This window comes from Chlamydotis macqueenii, chromosome 5 (assembly GCF_036417535.1).
Source record: "Chlamydotis macqueenii isolate bChlMac1 chromosome 5, bChlMac1.mat, whole genome shotgun sequence".
In the NCBI taxonomy this organism is placed as follows: Eukaryota; Metazoa; Chordata; class Aves; order Otidiformes; family Otididae; genus Chlamydotis; species Chlamydotis macqueenii.
This window is the reverse complement of record NC_141560.1, coordinates 12,043,563-12,060,700: the sequence shown is the minus strand read 5'-3', so window position 1 is coordinate 12,060,700 and position 17,138 is coordinate 12,043,563. Positions and strand designations below refer to the sequence as shown.

Sequence of the window (17,138 nt, the reverse complement as noted above, 5' to 3'; positions counted from 1 at the left end):
TCATTAAGGAGGATGTAAAAAATTAAAGTGGCTACACAGCAGATCTGAAATATGTGGGAGGCAGGGGTACTAGTTTAAGTTGAAACTTATTCTTGAAAATTTTCTTGAGTACCTAGGTCTGCATTCCTTCAACCTCAAGATTGTTTCTCTCTCTGCACTGGCAAAATTAGCTTTGTCTCATTTCTGTTGAGCCTCTTCTGCCAATTTTTCATATATAAAATGCGGAACTAATATATGTGTGTGTATGCGCACATGCTATGCTATATTGAAAAGTAGACATGCACATATGTGATGGTATCTCTGTATGTTTTTGGACCCCTGTCTAATGAACATGCTGAATGCCTGTGGGCTTTGGCAGTCCTTTGTCTAGTTTAGGCTAGTATAGAGATTGAAATTTTTTACCTCTTTAAAGAGACTGGCTTCTCAGGTCTAGGAATGCAGTGACACGTAAGTGATTTTTCCGTGTCTGATTAGAGGGCAGGTAAGGTGATGGAAATCTACAGTGGTACCTGTATCAGAGGTAAAAATGGCGTGACTTCCAACCTGCATCTGTATCGGGGATGGTGGTGTAGATTTTCTGGGGGAACGTGAAGCATCCAAGTAATTGGTCTTAATGTGGAATGTTTATGAAAAGATTTTTGTGGGTCAAAAATGTTGCTGCTTCTTATCCATATAAGATCTATCTGTGGAACTAGTCAGGCCATGTCCAAGTGTGATTTTGTATCAGGTGTTTGTTTTCTACATTTTTGCTGCTGAATAATCTTGTCTGGGGGAAAAAAAAAAAGGCAACCCACTTCCCCAAACCACATTAATCAACACAGCACGAAATAGCGTAATGGAGAATATTTACTGTATTACTTTCATCCCTAAGGAGATACAATATACTATATTCTTCTAACAAGGCTCGTGTTTTAAAATCAGAATGAGTCACTAATGAATGAATTAATAAAATGTCAATACAGAGAGAGAACATAATCCACAGTCTTGTAGACCTTCAGTCGTTTCTACCTGTAGGCACCACTGGATTTTCCTTCAAATGCATGGATCCCTTCTGTATTCACTCATTTCAGGAGTTTTCATCACCATCACATTCTGTGAAGCCAAGCCAATCCCAGGCAGATTATGTTTTTCCTTAAATTTGCAGTAGAGCAGGATAGATTGGAGTAGGTGGGGAAGATGAAGGTTTCCCTTTCCTGACTAGCTTTTCAGCTGCTCAGCTTTTCTCTGGTATCCCTTCTGTGCAGGGCTTGAGTTCTTAACGCTGATCTAGAGCTAAATAGGTTTTTTCTTTGGAACTCCAAGCAACTCCCAAGTCAGTTGGTGGAAACCAGGAAACCAAGCCATTAAATAACAAACTGAATAAAGAAAAGATTATGCTTAGACACAAGTTCTTTTGCTGTTTGTGTATCCCATCTGCACTTTCATTAGCCAAGGTTGTACCAGTACTATGCTGTGCAAGTGCAGAAGTAGCTATCAGAAGGTTGGAGTTTATATATTTGCAAGACATGGAGAGAGATTGTACTAGGATCTCATCCCTTTCATGTGTGTAAGATAGTTTAAAACTAACAAAGTTATAGGTATTTTTAATAAACTTTGGCAGGAGTAATTGTAGAATTTTTTCCAGGTGGCCTTGCTCCAGAATGAAAGTTTGGAAAAGAACAAGAGTATACAAACTTTACATAATCAGATTTGTAGCTTTGAAATAGAAATTGAAAGACAGAAGGAAATGCTGCGGAATAATGAATCTAAAATACTTCATTTACAGGTAAGAAATTTAGAATCTCCCCATTAAAGCAGAAATGGTAGTAGCTTCTATTCTGTGCCTTTACACTTGTGAAGTGAGGTGTTCTAATTAAAACAAGGGGGGGAGAGAGTTTACCTTATAAAGCTATTCTGATTTTTTTTTTTCTTCTGGTCAGTAGCTGGTTTGTTGTGTTTGGAGTAAGATACTTCACTAAAACACTGCAGTTGCCTAGCCTATGTTAAAACAAAACCACCTGTTTAAAACAGGGAAAAGATTGTAAACAAAATTACAAACCTCACCTGAAGAATAATCATAATTATTTTTTCTTCTCTGCAAAAAAATAACTGCTTGAGGAACTAGTATCAAACTGGAAGATGAGATTGGCACCTTAAAACTGTCATATGTAAAATGTATACTTTTCTACTTGCTGGTATTTTTAAAAATATGAATCATGAGTGAGATCAGACTGGTGTGGAATTAATCCAAACATGGTACAATGCATTTGACTACGCTTCTTAAAATTCATGTTTCTGTTGTCCTTCTGAGGAAAATATATCTAATTATTCCTTTGCCGTTAGGTTTGAGTTTTTTATTCCAGGGTCTGAATCACTTGGCCACAGGCCAGAATCAAAACAGAAATCCTTTGGATGCACTAGCATGGTGCTTAGCCCAAGCTGAAATTCTTTGCTTTGCATTCAGAGCTAAGTTGAAATGTGGATGCTGAGAACTTGTGTTAGCTTGTGTGATACTGACCACAATTAGGGAAACTTCAGGAGATATTTAGCAAGCTATTGTGAAGGTATCATTTACACATTATTTTAGTATGTGTGCTGCTAAAGTATCAGATACCTGCTTTAGTATTCAGCTTAAAGGAATGTAAATAAAATTATCTCTTTCACTTACTAGTCACTTCACGTACTAAACTGCAAACGTTGATACTGAAGAAAGATATGAGTATCCAAACTAGAACATGGCTAAAATTTGAAAGGTAGCACATTCAAGAGCTCAGAGCCTTGAGACCTCAATGTTGGTTTATAAGGAAACCTTTAAGTTTGGCAACAGCAATGTTTCTCCTTAGAGCACTTACTTCTTTGCATGTTCTGCCCATGTAGTAACCAGTTTAGCCTGCCTTAGTCATTGCTGTTTGGTCTGATGACAGCCTGTGATACGGCTGCATGCTTACAATATTGCATTCTGACACTGGGAGGCTAATCCTTGTATGTGTTGATATTGCTGATTGAATCTACCAGGAGGTAAGTTAATTTGTAAGCCTGGGGTTTTTACACATGCTGTCTCAATAACCAGTGATGAGAGAGGACATGGCAAAAAAACGTAGAGCAGAGTTTTTTGTGGTTGTCTTGATGACAGACTGCAATATCTTTGATTTCCTCAAGCTGTAAGTGTTAGCAAAATCAATTTTCAAATGGTTTATGTTTAGGAAAAAAAAAAAGTGGCTTTTTGATAGTAGTAAGTGCTGGAGAGGATGTGTTTTGCTCTTTTTACTTTCTTATTCCACACCCCCCCACCCCCCACTTCTTCTCACCAACTATTATAGTGTAGTTATTTTAAGCCAAACAGTGTTTTACAACTATTTCAACCCGATTCCTTCCACTTATTGGAACTTCCTGGTTCAGTTAGGTTGTTAAGGGCATCCTAGAAACACACCTCAGTTTGGTTTTCCCTGAACAATATGATTAACCTCCCTCTGTTGCCTACAGTTGGGAGCCGTTCTTTTTCTGGGTTGCATTGAGCAGCCGTGGCTATACAAGTGCCAGAGATCTTTCCAGTGTAGAACTGAGCAATTCAGGTCTGGACAAGCGTTATTTGCTTAGTCCCCCAAGTCCAATGTGTGCTAGTAATTTCTGGTACAATTTCAGTATTAGTTGTCATGTAATCTGCTTTGGCTTGGGACCAGCTGTTTCGCTGAGCACAACTGGCGTCATCCGCACTGCGGTGCGTTTAACGCAACTCCTGTAAATGCATCAGAGGTGTCTGGGCACTGGCAGGAACCTTGGCCTTGAGATGTTTTGATTCAGATTAATTTTCTATATGCTGCTCTCTAGGGAAGGCTTTTTTACGAAAAGAGTATGTGATACTTTTCCAACTGCTGTGTTGTGGAAGGGAACTTTCACATCCAGTATCCAGTCTTTCTTAGGAGTACATGGAAGCGTATCAGTAAGCCAAGTCTTAAGCTGAGTGTGGACATGAGGTACCTCAAGGCACAAGAAACAATGGCCTTGTGAATATAAAATGATTTGATTGGTAATACATTCCTTCAGAGGAGGAGGGTGTATGGTATGTCTTCCCAGTCAAGCAGTACCTTTTGGTTCCTTTTCTAGTGTGTTCTTTAGCTTTTCGGTTTTGCTGTATCAGTTACAATGGAAAGGTCCCTTAGGAGCATCTGAAAGAGAGAGAACTGCAAATATAACTTCTTCAGTTCCTCATAACATTTTCTAAATTCTTTTAGTAATGATAGTGCTAGAATTCTGGAAATTGTTTATTAGAAATACCAAATAAAACCTAGATGAAAATCAACATCAAGAGGAGCCCTCAATGGTTTACCAGGCATATAACTCTGGATTAATGATCTGGAGAGGTCAGTTGCTGGAATAAAGAGTGCATGTGGAAAATTGATATCTACTTGAAAATTTATGAGTACAGTGTGAGATATCTGTGTGCTTTCTAATGGAATAATTAGAGACTGAAACTCTCCACTGCTGCATTAAATTCAGATTTAGTACGTTAGTATCTCCCAGCGTGAGGGAGGTTGACTCCCTGTAGGGTAAAAATATAGAGATCCCACTGCTTTTTAAAAACAGAATACAAGTCTATTTCTGATTATTCTGTATCTCTTGAATTCTCACGAAGAGGTACAGGAGATAAAATACTAGGCGCTTGCCAATGTGTAGTAGAAGCAGCTAAAAACAGAGTTGGTTGTGCATGTACAAAGGTAGATTGTTGCACATAGGTAATGGAGAGAAGTTGGTCCCTAGTAACAACTTTTAGTAAACTTCTCCCAAAGGAAGAATAGCTTATGCATCTTTATCACTTTCCCAATTTAAAAATTTATTTATTCATTTTGTTTGATACTGTGTTAGTGCCAGGAGGTCCCAGTGAAAAATGAGAGCTTCTCTGTGTGAGGCAGCATACAAACCCACAACCATGTTATTGTTCTTGCCGTGGAGAGTTCATGTTTTGTGTGAGTAAGGGAAAAAGATCAGACTTGGGCACACCTTGAATTTACTTTTGCATATTAACTGTGAATTAATGGCCAAATCTTTGCTCTTACAACATTCAATCAGGCCATTCCATGGTGTGTTTCCTTTTATATATATATACAGCCCTTCCCTGCTTTATTTTCTGAGTACTGTCAGTCCAAGCGAGAGGATGTTGGTAGCTGATGATTAGTAGGTCCAGGCAAGTTGCTTAAGCTTTTTGATGGGACTATACCCCTGCATTTATGATTCAGTACGCAGCTTTCCCTTACAAAGTTCTGATTTTGCAAGTAAGATATAAGCTTGTTTTAAAACACCAAGATAAAAATAAATAGTTAACCTTGAAATACATTAGATTACTCAGTGGTTTTGAGACACAGTAAAATAAAACACTCCTAGAACATGATTTAGCTAGCTAGCTTATCAAATTGACAGCCTTCAATTAATCGTTACAGACTTTCAGTGTAACTGAAACCACATGATTAAAAGCAAATGCCTAAAAGGGGAAATGAAGGTTGCATGAGGCAGAAGGGTTTTCCCCATCAATGGGGAACATTGAATCCACATGGCTAACCAGAAGGCAAATGCAAAATAACTTTATTTTCTTGTTTTGTACTCAACTGCTACTTTTTTTTTTAAGAAGTGAAAAATCATTTTTACACATGTTGGTGCTATATGATGGTAAACTATAAAGTTAGATTTGGAATTTAACTGTAGGTGGTAGCAAAAGTAGTTTCTTGTCTCAAATATTTGTATTTTCCTTTGAACTTCACGACTGATTATAGGGTTCTGGCTAAAATTCCTGCTAGTCCAAATTAGCTGTGATAACCTGAAGTGCTATGTATTTCTTGCATCAGATTTGAGGTAGACTGGGAAATATATTCTCCTTTGTATTTGTAATATACTGAGGTGCTTGTAATGTTCCTCTTCCAGAGAATACCAGCCTTTCTATATTTTTTCTTTACTATTATATTTCATGCCTTTCCAAAATCAACTGGTGTTTTTTGCTTTGTTCACTTAAAAAGACTCAACCAGCAAGCACCTTCAGGACATGTGGCTTATTCAATTTAGGATGTAAGGGTGGGGATTTTAAGTGCTTAAGGGGACAGGAGTGGTAGTTTTGCTTACACTCTTGAGGGCCTCTGCTATGGGCACATAATAACTTAGGCTTTGAGAACTGATTTGTGCGAGCTTGGAGCCTGCGAATGCCACTGTGTCTGCGTGTGTATGTACTCCTGCTCCATGTGTGCAAGAGTACTGATGTTTTTCTGGAGGAGTAAGTTATTTTGCTGCTGCCCAATGATAAACTCATGCACATGAGCAGGCGCTTGATTCACATCATGGTAAGTTGTTGTGTGCCCATAATTTTTTGCTTAAGTACTCTGACACGAAATCCAACAAATATCAGCCCATACTATCAATATAGAGACACTCAGAATATTGTTCTTGCATTAAAAGGGTTTTTTTAAAAAGAAATTTAGACAAGAGCACACTAACAATTACTTTTTAAAAAATAATTGTGTTGATGATTCTAATAGTGCTCTAATATTAGTACCTGTGCAGCACTAAAGATTTTTATAAGTGTTTTATAAATGCTTGGGCTATTCCCCAAAATTTTCAAGGTTTGTGTTACTAAAATATTTGACATGAGTGAAACTTGTTTATATTGGAAATGCATCTTATTATCAATATATAATCCTTGTTTAATTTGCATAAATTAATATATTTTTCTTATTTTAACTTGTAACTTACTGTTTTGTAAAGCGAGTGATAGACAGTCAAGCAGAGAAACTGAAAGAACTGGACAAAGAAATCCGTCCCTTCCGACAGAACTGGGAGGAGGCTGACAGCATGAAGAGCAGTGTAGAATCCCTCCAGAACAGAGTGACTGAGCTGGAAAGTGTTGATAAAACTGCGGGGCAAGGAGCTCGGAATACAAGTAAGTGTAAGCACAATGGAGTGAAGTACTCAGCAGCGCTGCCGAGAGAAAAGTTATGTCCTTTGAATGGCACTCCCATTGTGATTTTTATGTGGAAGCATCAATAATGCTGATGCTTCTGATTTTTGAATAGGAAACTGCATAATCCCTTTGATGATGTGGCATTGCTTCCACGCTGTTTCTTAGGCTTGATTCTTGTCTTTTATTTTGTTTTCCTGAGCATTGTCTTGATTAGCATGTTAGTTCATTATAAACAGTTTCTCAACTGATTTTTGACAGCCAGTAGCTTTCAGCAACTTCTTTAAATATAGTCTTGGTCTATTGACAAGTCTTCTTTTATTACTCCTCTCCCCCATGAATGGATCAACAGCATGGTTATCCACCTGAAACCACCTGTCCTGGTATCTGTTACAGAGGTGTATTTAATCCAAAGAAAGCTGTGGGATCTGCTTGAGAATAAGGTTATTGTTGTGCTTGCTGAATAAAGTGAAAATTGGAGTTCAGCGAGATAGTGTAGTGTAGATCATGTGTAAGTGTTTAAATGCTTAGGACAAAGAACTTAACATTTCAATAGATCTGTATAAAACAAACCTGCCTTATGAATTCGTCTGCTTCTCAGTATTGTATGTTGACCAGTTTTGCCAGTGTGCAAAGACAGAGAGCAGCATTTTCATGTGGGGGCAAAGGGACGCTAGAAACAGCCCTCCCTCCAAACTAATTAAGTGACCATATAATGCACAGCTAAGCTTGAATTTTCTGTTCTTTTCTGATGAACTTTAGACCAGATAACGGCACTACACTTCTGAGAAAAGCAGTGTCTGAGGAGACTATTTTGAGTGATCAGCAGTGCTTCTGAGTTTCAGAGGGGTTATGTACGATGTGTGACTGCTTCCAAGGTCTTCACTGTTAGTAGCAATCTACGGATAATGCTGCCAAGTCTCCTCTCAAAAAATGGAAGCCTCTGAGTTACACTGCCTACTGACCAGACAAAATTTATGTTAGATGATTTGTGTATTTGACTTATACTGCATGTGCGATTAACACCTATGTTTGTAAAAATCCCAGTTAACCTGGATACTAGCTGGCAAACTCTTGTCTGTGGAAATTACTTCACTGGTGACGGAATGCACTTTGGTTCTTGGGGAGGAAAGTGTTTTCATATACAATAGCAGCACTGGTAATTGATTTTTACAGTCTTTAGCAAAAAAACCACTTTTCTGACCCTCATCCTTTCTGTTTTCTAACAGGCCTGCTAGAGACACAGCTGAGCAGACATGATCAGATGCTGAGTGTTCATGATATTCGGCTGGCTGACATGGACCTCCGCTTCCAAGTTCTAGAAACTGCCAGTTACAACGGAGTATTAATTTGGAAAATTCGAGATTATAAACGTCGGAAGCAAGAGGCAGTCATGGGGAAGACTCTGTCCTTGTACAGCCAGCCCTTTTACACCGGATACTTTGGCTACAAGATGTGTGCCAGAGTTTACCTTAACGGAGATGGCATGGGAAAGGGGACGCACTTGTCGCTGTTTTTTGTCATAATGCGTGGAGAATACGATGCGTTGCTTCCTTGGCCGTTTAAACAGAAAGTGACTCTCATGCTGATGGATCAGGGACCGTCTCGACGCCACTTAGGAGATGCTTTCAAGCCAGATCCAAACAGCAGCAGTTTCAAGAAGCCAACTGGAGAAATGAACATTGCATCTGGCTGCCCCGTCTTTGTGGCTCAAACTGTTCTAGAGAATGGAACGTATATTAAAGATGATACTATTTTTATTAAAGTCATAGTGGATACATCGGATCTACCAGACCCCTGACATACAATGGGGGAGGCGGATTAAACAGAAGACAACTCCGTTTGGGGGTTTTGTATCAGTTTGTCTTCAATCAGAGGTCCTAAAGCTCACAGAACCACCTTGTGGAACAGACGGAAGAGTTTGAAGGCATAACTGCATAGGGTCCAATTGCAAAAGTAGCAACACATTAAGAAATCATACCATGGTATATTTTTTAATAGAACTAGCAACACTTAAGCTCTGAAGAATCACTTATCCCTCATGAGGATAATGGTTATGGTCAGAGAGGATTTTTTTTTTAACTTATTAATGAGCTAGTCAATTGGAGGTGAAAAGACATATACAGTATGTGCTGAATAAATTACTGACTTTTATTTCTTTAAGCTAGAATACAAAAAAAAAACAAAAAAAACCAAAAAAAATTCACACGTGGGCTAGCTGGAAATTGTCAGCATGTTAAAAGAAGAAATGATGAAGTAATGTTGCAACTATGATATTATTTGAAAAACTGAGGTGCAATCTTGTCTGAAATATAGTATATTGTCTTTTTAAGGCCTCATCTGGTCTCTGTTTTAATAATTACTTTGTCAGAAGATCTTGGAAAAGTATCCATGTCTTCTCAAAAGTATCTGAATCAAAATCATATTTTTATTTAAAGTTCTATTGTTACAGAAAACATTTTATTTTAAAACTGTTGATAGACTGATATTTCTTGGAAGAAAAATAGAAGATATCAAACACTGGTTATCACTTGTGATAGGAAAAAAAATATTCAATTCTGTTATTTCTCTTTAGAAATGTAAACCTACAATATATGTCGTAGTTAATGACACTATTTCAAAATTAAGGAAAAATCACTCATGGATGCTGTGCATCATTATCAGATTTATAATTGTTTTCACCCTAAAATAGGGCATTTGTTGAACTTTGGAGTTCTAAGCGGAATCCTGTACATTTTTTAAAGTTCTGCCCCATGCTTTCCAATCAAGCTATATATGTTGCACATTATGCTGTCAGCAGTATATAGTCTTTTCAGTATTGGGGAGGAGGATTAGTGCTGAAAAAAGCCTATATGTTTGTTCTGTACTAGCAGCCATTGCTTCTTAAGGACAAATCAGCAATGTCTTAATACAGTGATGGTGGCTTGCATGCGTACATGTGCCTTAGATGTGCTGTGCTGCTTATAAACCATAGCTTTTTATTCAGATTAATTCTGATATCTGAAGTGGTAGTTTAATTGGACTTCAGGCATAATGTTTAGCCTTCTCTTCAGAGCCCTTGGGTACCTTGCTGTGTACAAAATAGAAGCCAAAGCGCGTTTCTTTGGCTTCTGGAGCTTCTATGGCTTGGCTATGGTGGAATCCATCTTTTTCAGGTGCCAAAACGTTATGCTCAGTGCTCCTATGGAGCTTGGACTAGACAGTCTCCATGGCCACTGTGAAGGCAGGCGACATTTTTCCTCTCACGCCTGTGGTTGTAAGGTGGCATCACTTGAAACGGACCCATCTGAGAACTCTGTGGGGCTGTGAGTGTCTATGTTCATCACAGCTTTTCATAGCAAACAAGCATCCTAACAGGGAATGCACGGGCTTCTTTCTTGTAACAGCCTGAACTGTAGTGGAAAGCATTTGCTAGCCCTGAAACATGCTGATTGCAACCTGCTGTGTTCATCTGCTTCTGTTTAATAGCCTGTGACAAGCAAGTCTAGGGACATAGCCTGACTGTGGTGCTCTTTAAAATCCAAGAACCGCTTAAGCAGAGCGGACTTGCACCACTGTGTTTTTAGCCTTTGTGGGCTTGAAAGAAAACGTTGCATCTCAGCCTTTATTGTCAGGTTGTATCAGTTTTCTGCTTTTTGAGGTATAGTCACAATTTTTGTCTAAGGTGCAGTTGAATTCATGCCTTTGTATTTCAGCTTGTCTTTGCCGTTGTCTTTTTTGGCTGTGCCTTCACACACAGTGCCTGCAAGAAGTATTTATGAATATACAGTGCATGCTAAGTGGTCTTCATGGGTTTTCCAGGCACCTGCTAGAATACTGCCTGATACTGCCTGCTGCTGACCGTCGCAACCGTCAGCAGCAACTTGTCTTCCTTTTCTTGCCTTCCATTGTCCAGGTACTGTACTCCCTTTATGGTACATAGCTGTCAACAGGTGCAAGCTCAAATGTGGAGGCATGTGCTAGCGCTTGATGGCTAGCACAGAAGGAGGACGTTCTGCACAAGAGATAAATATCTATAGATATACCCACATCTATATCTCTAGATATAATTATATGGCACTTGCAGTTTTATGCAGGCTGCATAAGCAAACCCATCACTTAACGCTTTAGGGCGAAGGTTCGCTCGACTCGTGTCATTTTAATAATAGTGAATGTAGGCAGCTGAGCTTTTGTGTTTGTGCATCACAGAATTTTACTGAAAACAGGATTCCCAAGTGGAAATGTCCAAAGGACTCTCCTCCCATTGCTAATGCATGTCTTGTAAACTTAAAAGAAACCGTTTGGCCATCTCAAAACAGTTTATATCCTGTTGCAATCTGGGACTTGGAGGAGATTTCTGGTATAAGCGGGGCCCAGCATATTCTGCAGATTTGTGACTACAGTTTCCAACTCCTGTGATAGAATTGCGCTTCTAAATCCAGGCTCTTTAAAAGAGGAGGAAAAAAGAGTTTCCAGCATTTGTGACTGAAAGAAGACTTTGAACCATGTGAAAAGTGTAAATGAATAGGGAAGTCTTCCTGAGTCTGCACACAGCCTAAACTAGTAGCTTTAAGAGATCTGAATATCTCCTCTTAGTGGGATATTGACTCAGAAACTTCACAGAGAAGTTTAAATATGAACACTGCTAACTATATTAATGCCGATCACTGTAGCAGAAACATCAGTCACTGTTGTATTTCACAGATCTCTATGCTGCTTTCCACATCTCCCAAGTGCCAAAAGCACCAGCTGCCAGAATCTTCAGCTTCACTTGGGCAGCTTTTATAATGCAGTAATGTGCTATCGATATAAAAATATTTTTGCATATATGCTTTTTATCACAGTTAATAAAATGGAGGCCTACTGCACTTATTTTTTAAAACTACATGAAGCTGCCAGAGAATTTCCAGTTTGCCAACCCTGCCTACTGTGAAATCCAGGATCTTGCTACACAAATGCAGACACCGCCTGCTGTGGAATACCTGAAGCCTTGACTGTAACACCCCTTTCTCCGCAGAACTCGCAGGCCACCTCTGTAGAGTTCTTACTGTGTACATAGAAATCGGTTTTCTCTGCTTTCCAGCAAGGAGTATGTAGCATTTTGTGAAAACAAGGCCACTGTATATTCTCTAAATTGAAAGGAAAAGATATCTGGTGCTTTACTCAACACCTTAAAGTATTTGACTTTTTTTTGTCATCATTGAAATGCCCTTTATCCTTTTTTCTCCATGTTCCTGACCCAGATGTCCAAAGTTTTCTAGGGACTGTCTGTTTAAAGTAATTCATGGGGCAACAGTCTACCCCCCCCTACACTCTTGAATCCTGACCGGCTCCGTGGTGTGCCGTTGTTGCAAGGGGGTCCCAGAGTATCTGCATTACTTTGAACAGAGTTTCTTCAGTGGAACCTTTTTTTCCTCTGCTTAGTAATTTGTAGCAGCACACAACCGAAGTCTCTTGCTGGTATTCTTTCGTAACGATTGCGCTGCAAGTTACGTACAAACCTCTTCCGTTTCCGGCTTTCTCTAGGGAGATTCCAGTGTGTGAAAATCTGGATGTTGCCCTTTTTGTACGCTCCTCAGCCCAGGGTGAGTGCGTCTGTTACCTGGAAAGTCTTGAATTCTAACAGGATGAAACTATTTGAGCGTTTAAAGACCAGCCTGTGATTATGATGCATGACCATGTCTGCATTACTCCTCTGATCTAATTAAAGGGGTCTTGTTTCAGTTACTGTCTACATGGTACACCTTCAACTGCTGACTTACGATATGCAATGTTGATTTCAGCCTTGTACTGTAAATGTTGTTCTTCACAAAGAGAATGTGCAATAGGAAAAGGGGATGATGGGTGGCATAATTTTGATCAGAAAAAAAATGCTGTGGGTAACATGCTGGCTTTCTTATAAATATGAAATACAGTTTGTTTCCTTTTCCCGTGGGTTTTCCCACTTGAAAAAGGAAAGTTGAAGATATGTGCCTGTTTCTATGCCTGGTGAATTTCTCAAATGCAAAGGTAATAGAAATTTGTGTTAGTTGTAGTTTAAGCATTGAACCCATGAATGTTAGGTCATGGTTGTACTGCTCATGTTTCTCGGCTTGCCACGATTATGGCTTGTTGCAATGGAGTTTAAAAGCTCCCACCTATTTGTATCTGTATTCCATCACGTGGGACAGGCTTTTCACCAACAATGCAGGGTTTCTGTTGTTGTTTTGTTTCGTTTTTAAAACACTGGTGCTGTTTGGTCCAAGACAGAGACACGTGTAGGGAGTGACAAGAAGTTGCCTGCACCACGGAAGAGTGAAAAATGTGACTGCAGTACTGATGCCTTGATATGATTTAACTATGCAAATATACAAATAGGTGAGGGGGAAAAGTTGTTGGGTTGCATACCTAATGTCTTAGTTTTTGCTCTGTAAATTACTCATACGTGTGTAGGTACATACATATGCACATAGACATGCATGCACATATATATGCAAAGTCTTTATGTAGAAGTGATGAAACAACACCCTTTCCTCCGAGTTATACTTGATCAAGTGGTGCAAATGCAACTTGCTGCTGCTAAGGGAGGATCTTGGCTAAGGGCAAACTTTGGATTCACATCTTCCAGATTTGAAGACCTGTATATAGCAAACAAACAGTTTGTTTAGCCTTTCTGAAGACCTTGGAATGTCATCTAGGACACATGTCCTTCCTCATACTCCGCTAATTTGGAGATTCCTGTGTTTTAAACAAGCATAGTGATGGGCAACTTGAAGATTGCAAATTCTGTCCTTTAATTTGGGAACAAAAGATAATAAAAAGCAGATGGACCTCTTCCTGGAATGGCTAGCCTGTTCAGTCAATACCTCTGTATTCTGGTTGACCTAGATATCATAGCTACTGCAATAAAAACAATCGGTTTGGGAATTTGGTCTGTCTGAGAGTAGTTTTTACTGCTATGTACAGCGCAGGAAGCACATTGCATCTGCAAACATGTTCTTCTTCTAGCAAGTGCTGTTGTCTTTTCTGGAAAAAGGAAGGCAAGGATGAGTTGTGAAGTGACTTGCCCAGAGTCACAAAAGGAATCTCCTGGAGCCAAGACTGAATGAGAGGTTCCAGTTCCCTAGTGTTACCTTCAGATCACTAGGTTTTACTCTTTTAATGCATTTGTCCCTTAAAGGAACTGAAAAACAAGTTGATATACCTTGAAGACCCACATCAGGACAGTAAGGGCTAGAATTAAACAAACAAGCTGTCGTGATTTGTGGTTGTACGTGTACAGTAGCCCAGATGTTGCTCAGTACTTGGTGGAGCTTTGCATGGCCTGCCGAGTGGAAGGGCAGCACAATATGTCAGCGTGAATAATAGCAGCAAGTGTGCGTCCCGCTCTTTTTCTTCAGAATCGCCCAACGAAGTAAGTCTTATTTCATGCTCCTCTTAACTGAGGAGGGAGAATACCATTGTAAAACGAAGTGTGTTCATCTTTGTTCTACCAGCCTGTAGCATGACTGACCATTTCTTTCTTGTGGGGCTTTCTCCCTTTTTCTTTAAACCAAAATACAGAGGGCTTAATTGTTCTTTCCTGCCTCTTAATCCGGGCCTTTGCTGAGAAGCACCAGATAGGAAGGTTGTGAAAACTTTGGACTGCCGATTCAAGGACGTGCTCTTAAGATTTAGAAGAGTATACAACACGTAAGGGATCTGACTATTCCTAGTTCTCTTCTAATTTATGGTCAAGACTGCAGCTTCTGTCTTCCATTTCATGATCTTAGTGTAGATACTAGGCTGTGTTTGTTTAGGGTTTTTTCCCTCCAAGTTAGGATTAGTTCCTTAGGGTTCAATTAAGTTCTAAATTTCACAGAGAAGCAACTGAACCAAAATCCTGGATCCAAACATCCCAGACTTGATGCGGAATTCAAATCTGGATCCCAACTCTGTGGCTTACTAACCTACCCGTTTAGGGAAGGGTTTGTTGTCTCTATGTGGTGTTTGTGTTTTCGGTCCTTTGGAACTAAGCTTTTAATTTGGTTGCCAGTTCTGCAAGGACTTTTTAACTTCTTAGCAATGCCGGTGTTCACACGCTCCATTGCTGGCAGTGTGATGCGTAGTGATAAAATTTGACTCTGTCTAAGGGTTACTGAGATAAACCAGCATTATCATTCGTAAAGGTCATTTTCTTGCATAGTGTTCTGAGCTTTGGATTTGAATATAGCTCACACCTGAAAGGACACATCTTCCAACTATGACCTGCGTCACTGGCAGAGAGTTGTATAATCTGTACTTGTGGAATGGGAAGGTACAAGCTTCCATCGTTGCTGATGCATCATGTGATCCACCTATTTTGTTTTTCTTATAGCTGTTGTTTGGTTTTGGGTTTTTTTTCAGTTTTAGAGAAAAAAAAAAAACAACGGGAAGTTCAGGATTTTTTCTAAGGTATAAAACTCCAATGATTTAGTGGTGACTAGCAAGCTGTGAAAAATACCCCATTAGGAGATGATGGGCTAAACGTAGGTCCATTACTTAGACAAGTAGGATAACCTTTAAGACGCATGGAACAACGTAATAATTGGGAAAACTAAAGCTAACATTTGTTTCCAAGAAATTCTGTAAGAAATATCTATGGAAAAGACATCCGTGATCGAGAATGATGTACAAATTAATGTGTTTGAAACTGGTGTATCCATTTCTTTAATCTCATACTCTTCAGTGAACGGTACACTTGTGTTCAGTTTTATGATCAAAAACAAAGACCAAAGAAGGCCAACCTCATTTGATTGTGTATATTCTGCCTGTCTTAATTATCAATAGCTGTAAGGATACAGTGCAAGTGATCTGGTAACCAGTGGTTCTCGTCCTTTTCTTTTAGGGGGAAAAACAACTTTAAAATGTATAATTTATTGCTCAGCAATAACCATGTTGTTAAAATAATAATAATAATAATTAAAAAAAAAGGAATTAGCAACATGTCTTAATTTCCCAATAGCATTATTATATGTTGTATTTCAGTTTATTGTATATTGTGTTTTTGTATTTATTTGTGTTTGGAGGTCTTGCTATGTCTTTTTGTGTTTAAATGCTAATAAACAAGGACAGTGTGTAAGAGTGTAGAATGCCAAACTCTGAAATGCTAAACTGTGTTATTAAAGGAAAAATAAATCTAAGTAGGAAATAATATTTTTTAAAAAAACCTGGTGTGTTGAATTTGAGTGGCTGCTGGTGACTTGCAGATGGCCAAGGTGCATCCTTTCTCCTCTCTGCACCCCGCTGCGTGTTGGCTGTTCAGTGCTTTATGCACCTGGTAGACTTTAGTGCGGCATTTCCCTTCCTCCTCACAGGAAATTCCTCATAACTTTTATCAGAGTCCTAGCTTCCATGCGGTAATTCTGCTAGAATAAACTAGGTGATGGTTGTTCATCCTAACATCAGTGTCAAGAGCCCTCGTGCAAATAGAGTAGAAATAGTAGAAATGGCTTTTTGTGCACTTGTGGTACACCACTTTCCCAAAGAGGTGCGGGAAAGGAGAGACGGGGTGTGGCTTGAACCTCTGAAAATGCAGATTGATTTATTTATTTTCCTCCAGTGTCACCAGCGACTCTTCTTTTCTCAACTCAAATGCATTTCAGGTGTGTGTTTGAAACCATGGAACACAGTGAAGTGAAGCAATGTTCCACCACATTTCAGATTCAGCCCGGGATAGCCTGCTTCCATGTGACCAAGTCATTGAATGGTTTGAGGAAGGTGGAAATATCCAGTGGTCAAAACAAGTGGCGAAAGAGGTGATTTCCCCCGTACTTCCCCAAAGACTGTTTTCCATGAGTCAGTTGTGCAGTTCCTTCCCGCACACCTGGGTTGAGCCCTGGAGGCTGTCACCACCCAGTAGCGCGTCTGGCTTGTCCTTGTTTGGCCCAAAGAGGTGATAACCGGCCTGTCTTCGCCTGACCCCCTTGGCGAGCGTGGCGCCTGGGGAGGGTGAGCCCACCCAGCTCTCTTCCTTCAAAGTGACTTATGGCAGTGCTGGGTGTCCGACCCTGAGCCATGCTCTCGTGTGTCCTGTAGGCTCCTGAGAATAGGCAATGGCGCAAGCCGGGAGTTGGATTCCCACCATCTGGGCTGGCAAATGCAGATGAGACCCTGGGGCCTGACTTCCACCCCACGGGCTGCAAATTGGGTTCAGCAGTGTTGGGCTGCAGCTTGCAGTGCTGGTTGCAGCTGGTGGAAGCGTGTGTTTTGACAGCATGGTTGTGCTGATCAGAGGCAGGAGCTG

At 39.8% G+C, this 17,138-nt stretch overlaps 1 protein-coding gene across 1 annotated transcript in view; it reads left to right on the top strand.

Moving 5' to 3' along the window:
- TRAF3 (TNF receptor associated factor 3) overlaps window positions 1-15,838 on the top strand; it is a 51,409-nt gene extending 35,571 nt beyond the window's left edge. Inside the window, exons 10-12 of the mRNA XM_010116885.2 lie at window positions 1,625-1,765; window positions 6,724-6,898; window positions 8,146-15,838. Of these exons, the coding sequence (XP_010115187.1) occupies window positions 1,625-1,765; window positions 6,724-6,898; window positions 8,146-8,717 (888 nt within the window). The 3' untranslated portion in view covers window positions 8,718-15,838. The remainder of the gene's footprint in view (window positions 1-1,624; window positions 1,766-6,723; window positions 6,899-8,145) is intronic.
- The last annotated feature ends 1,300 nt before the right edge of the window (window positions 15,839-17,138 follow it).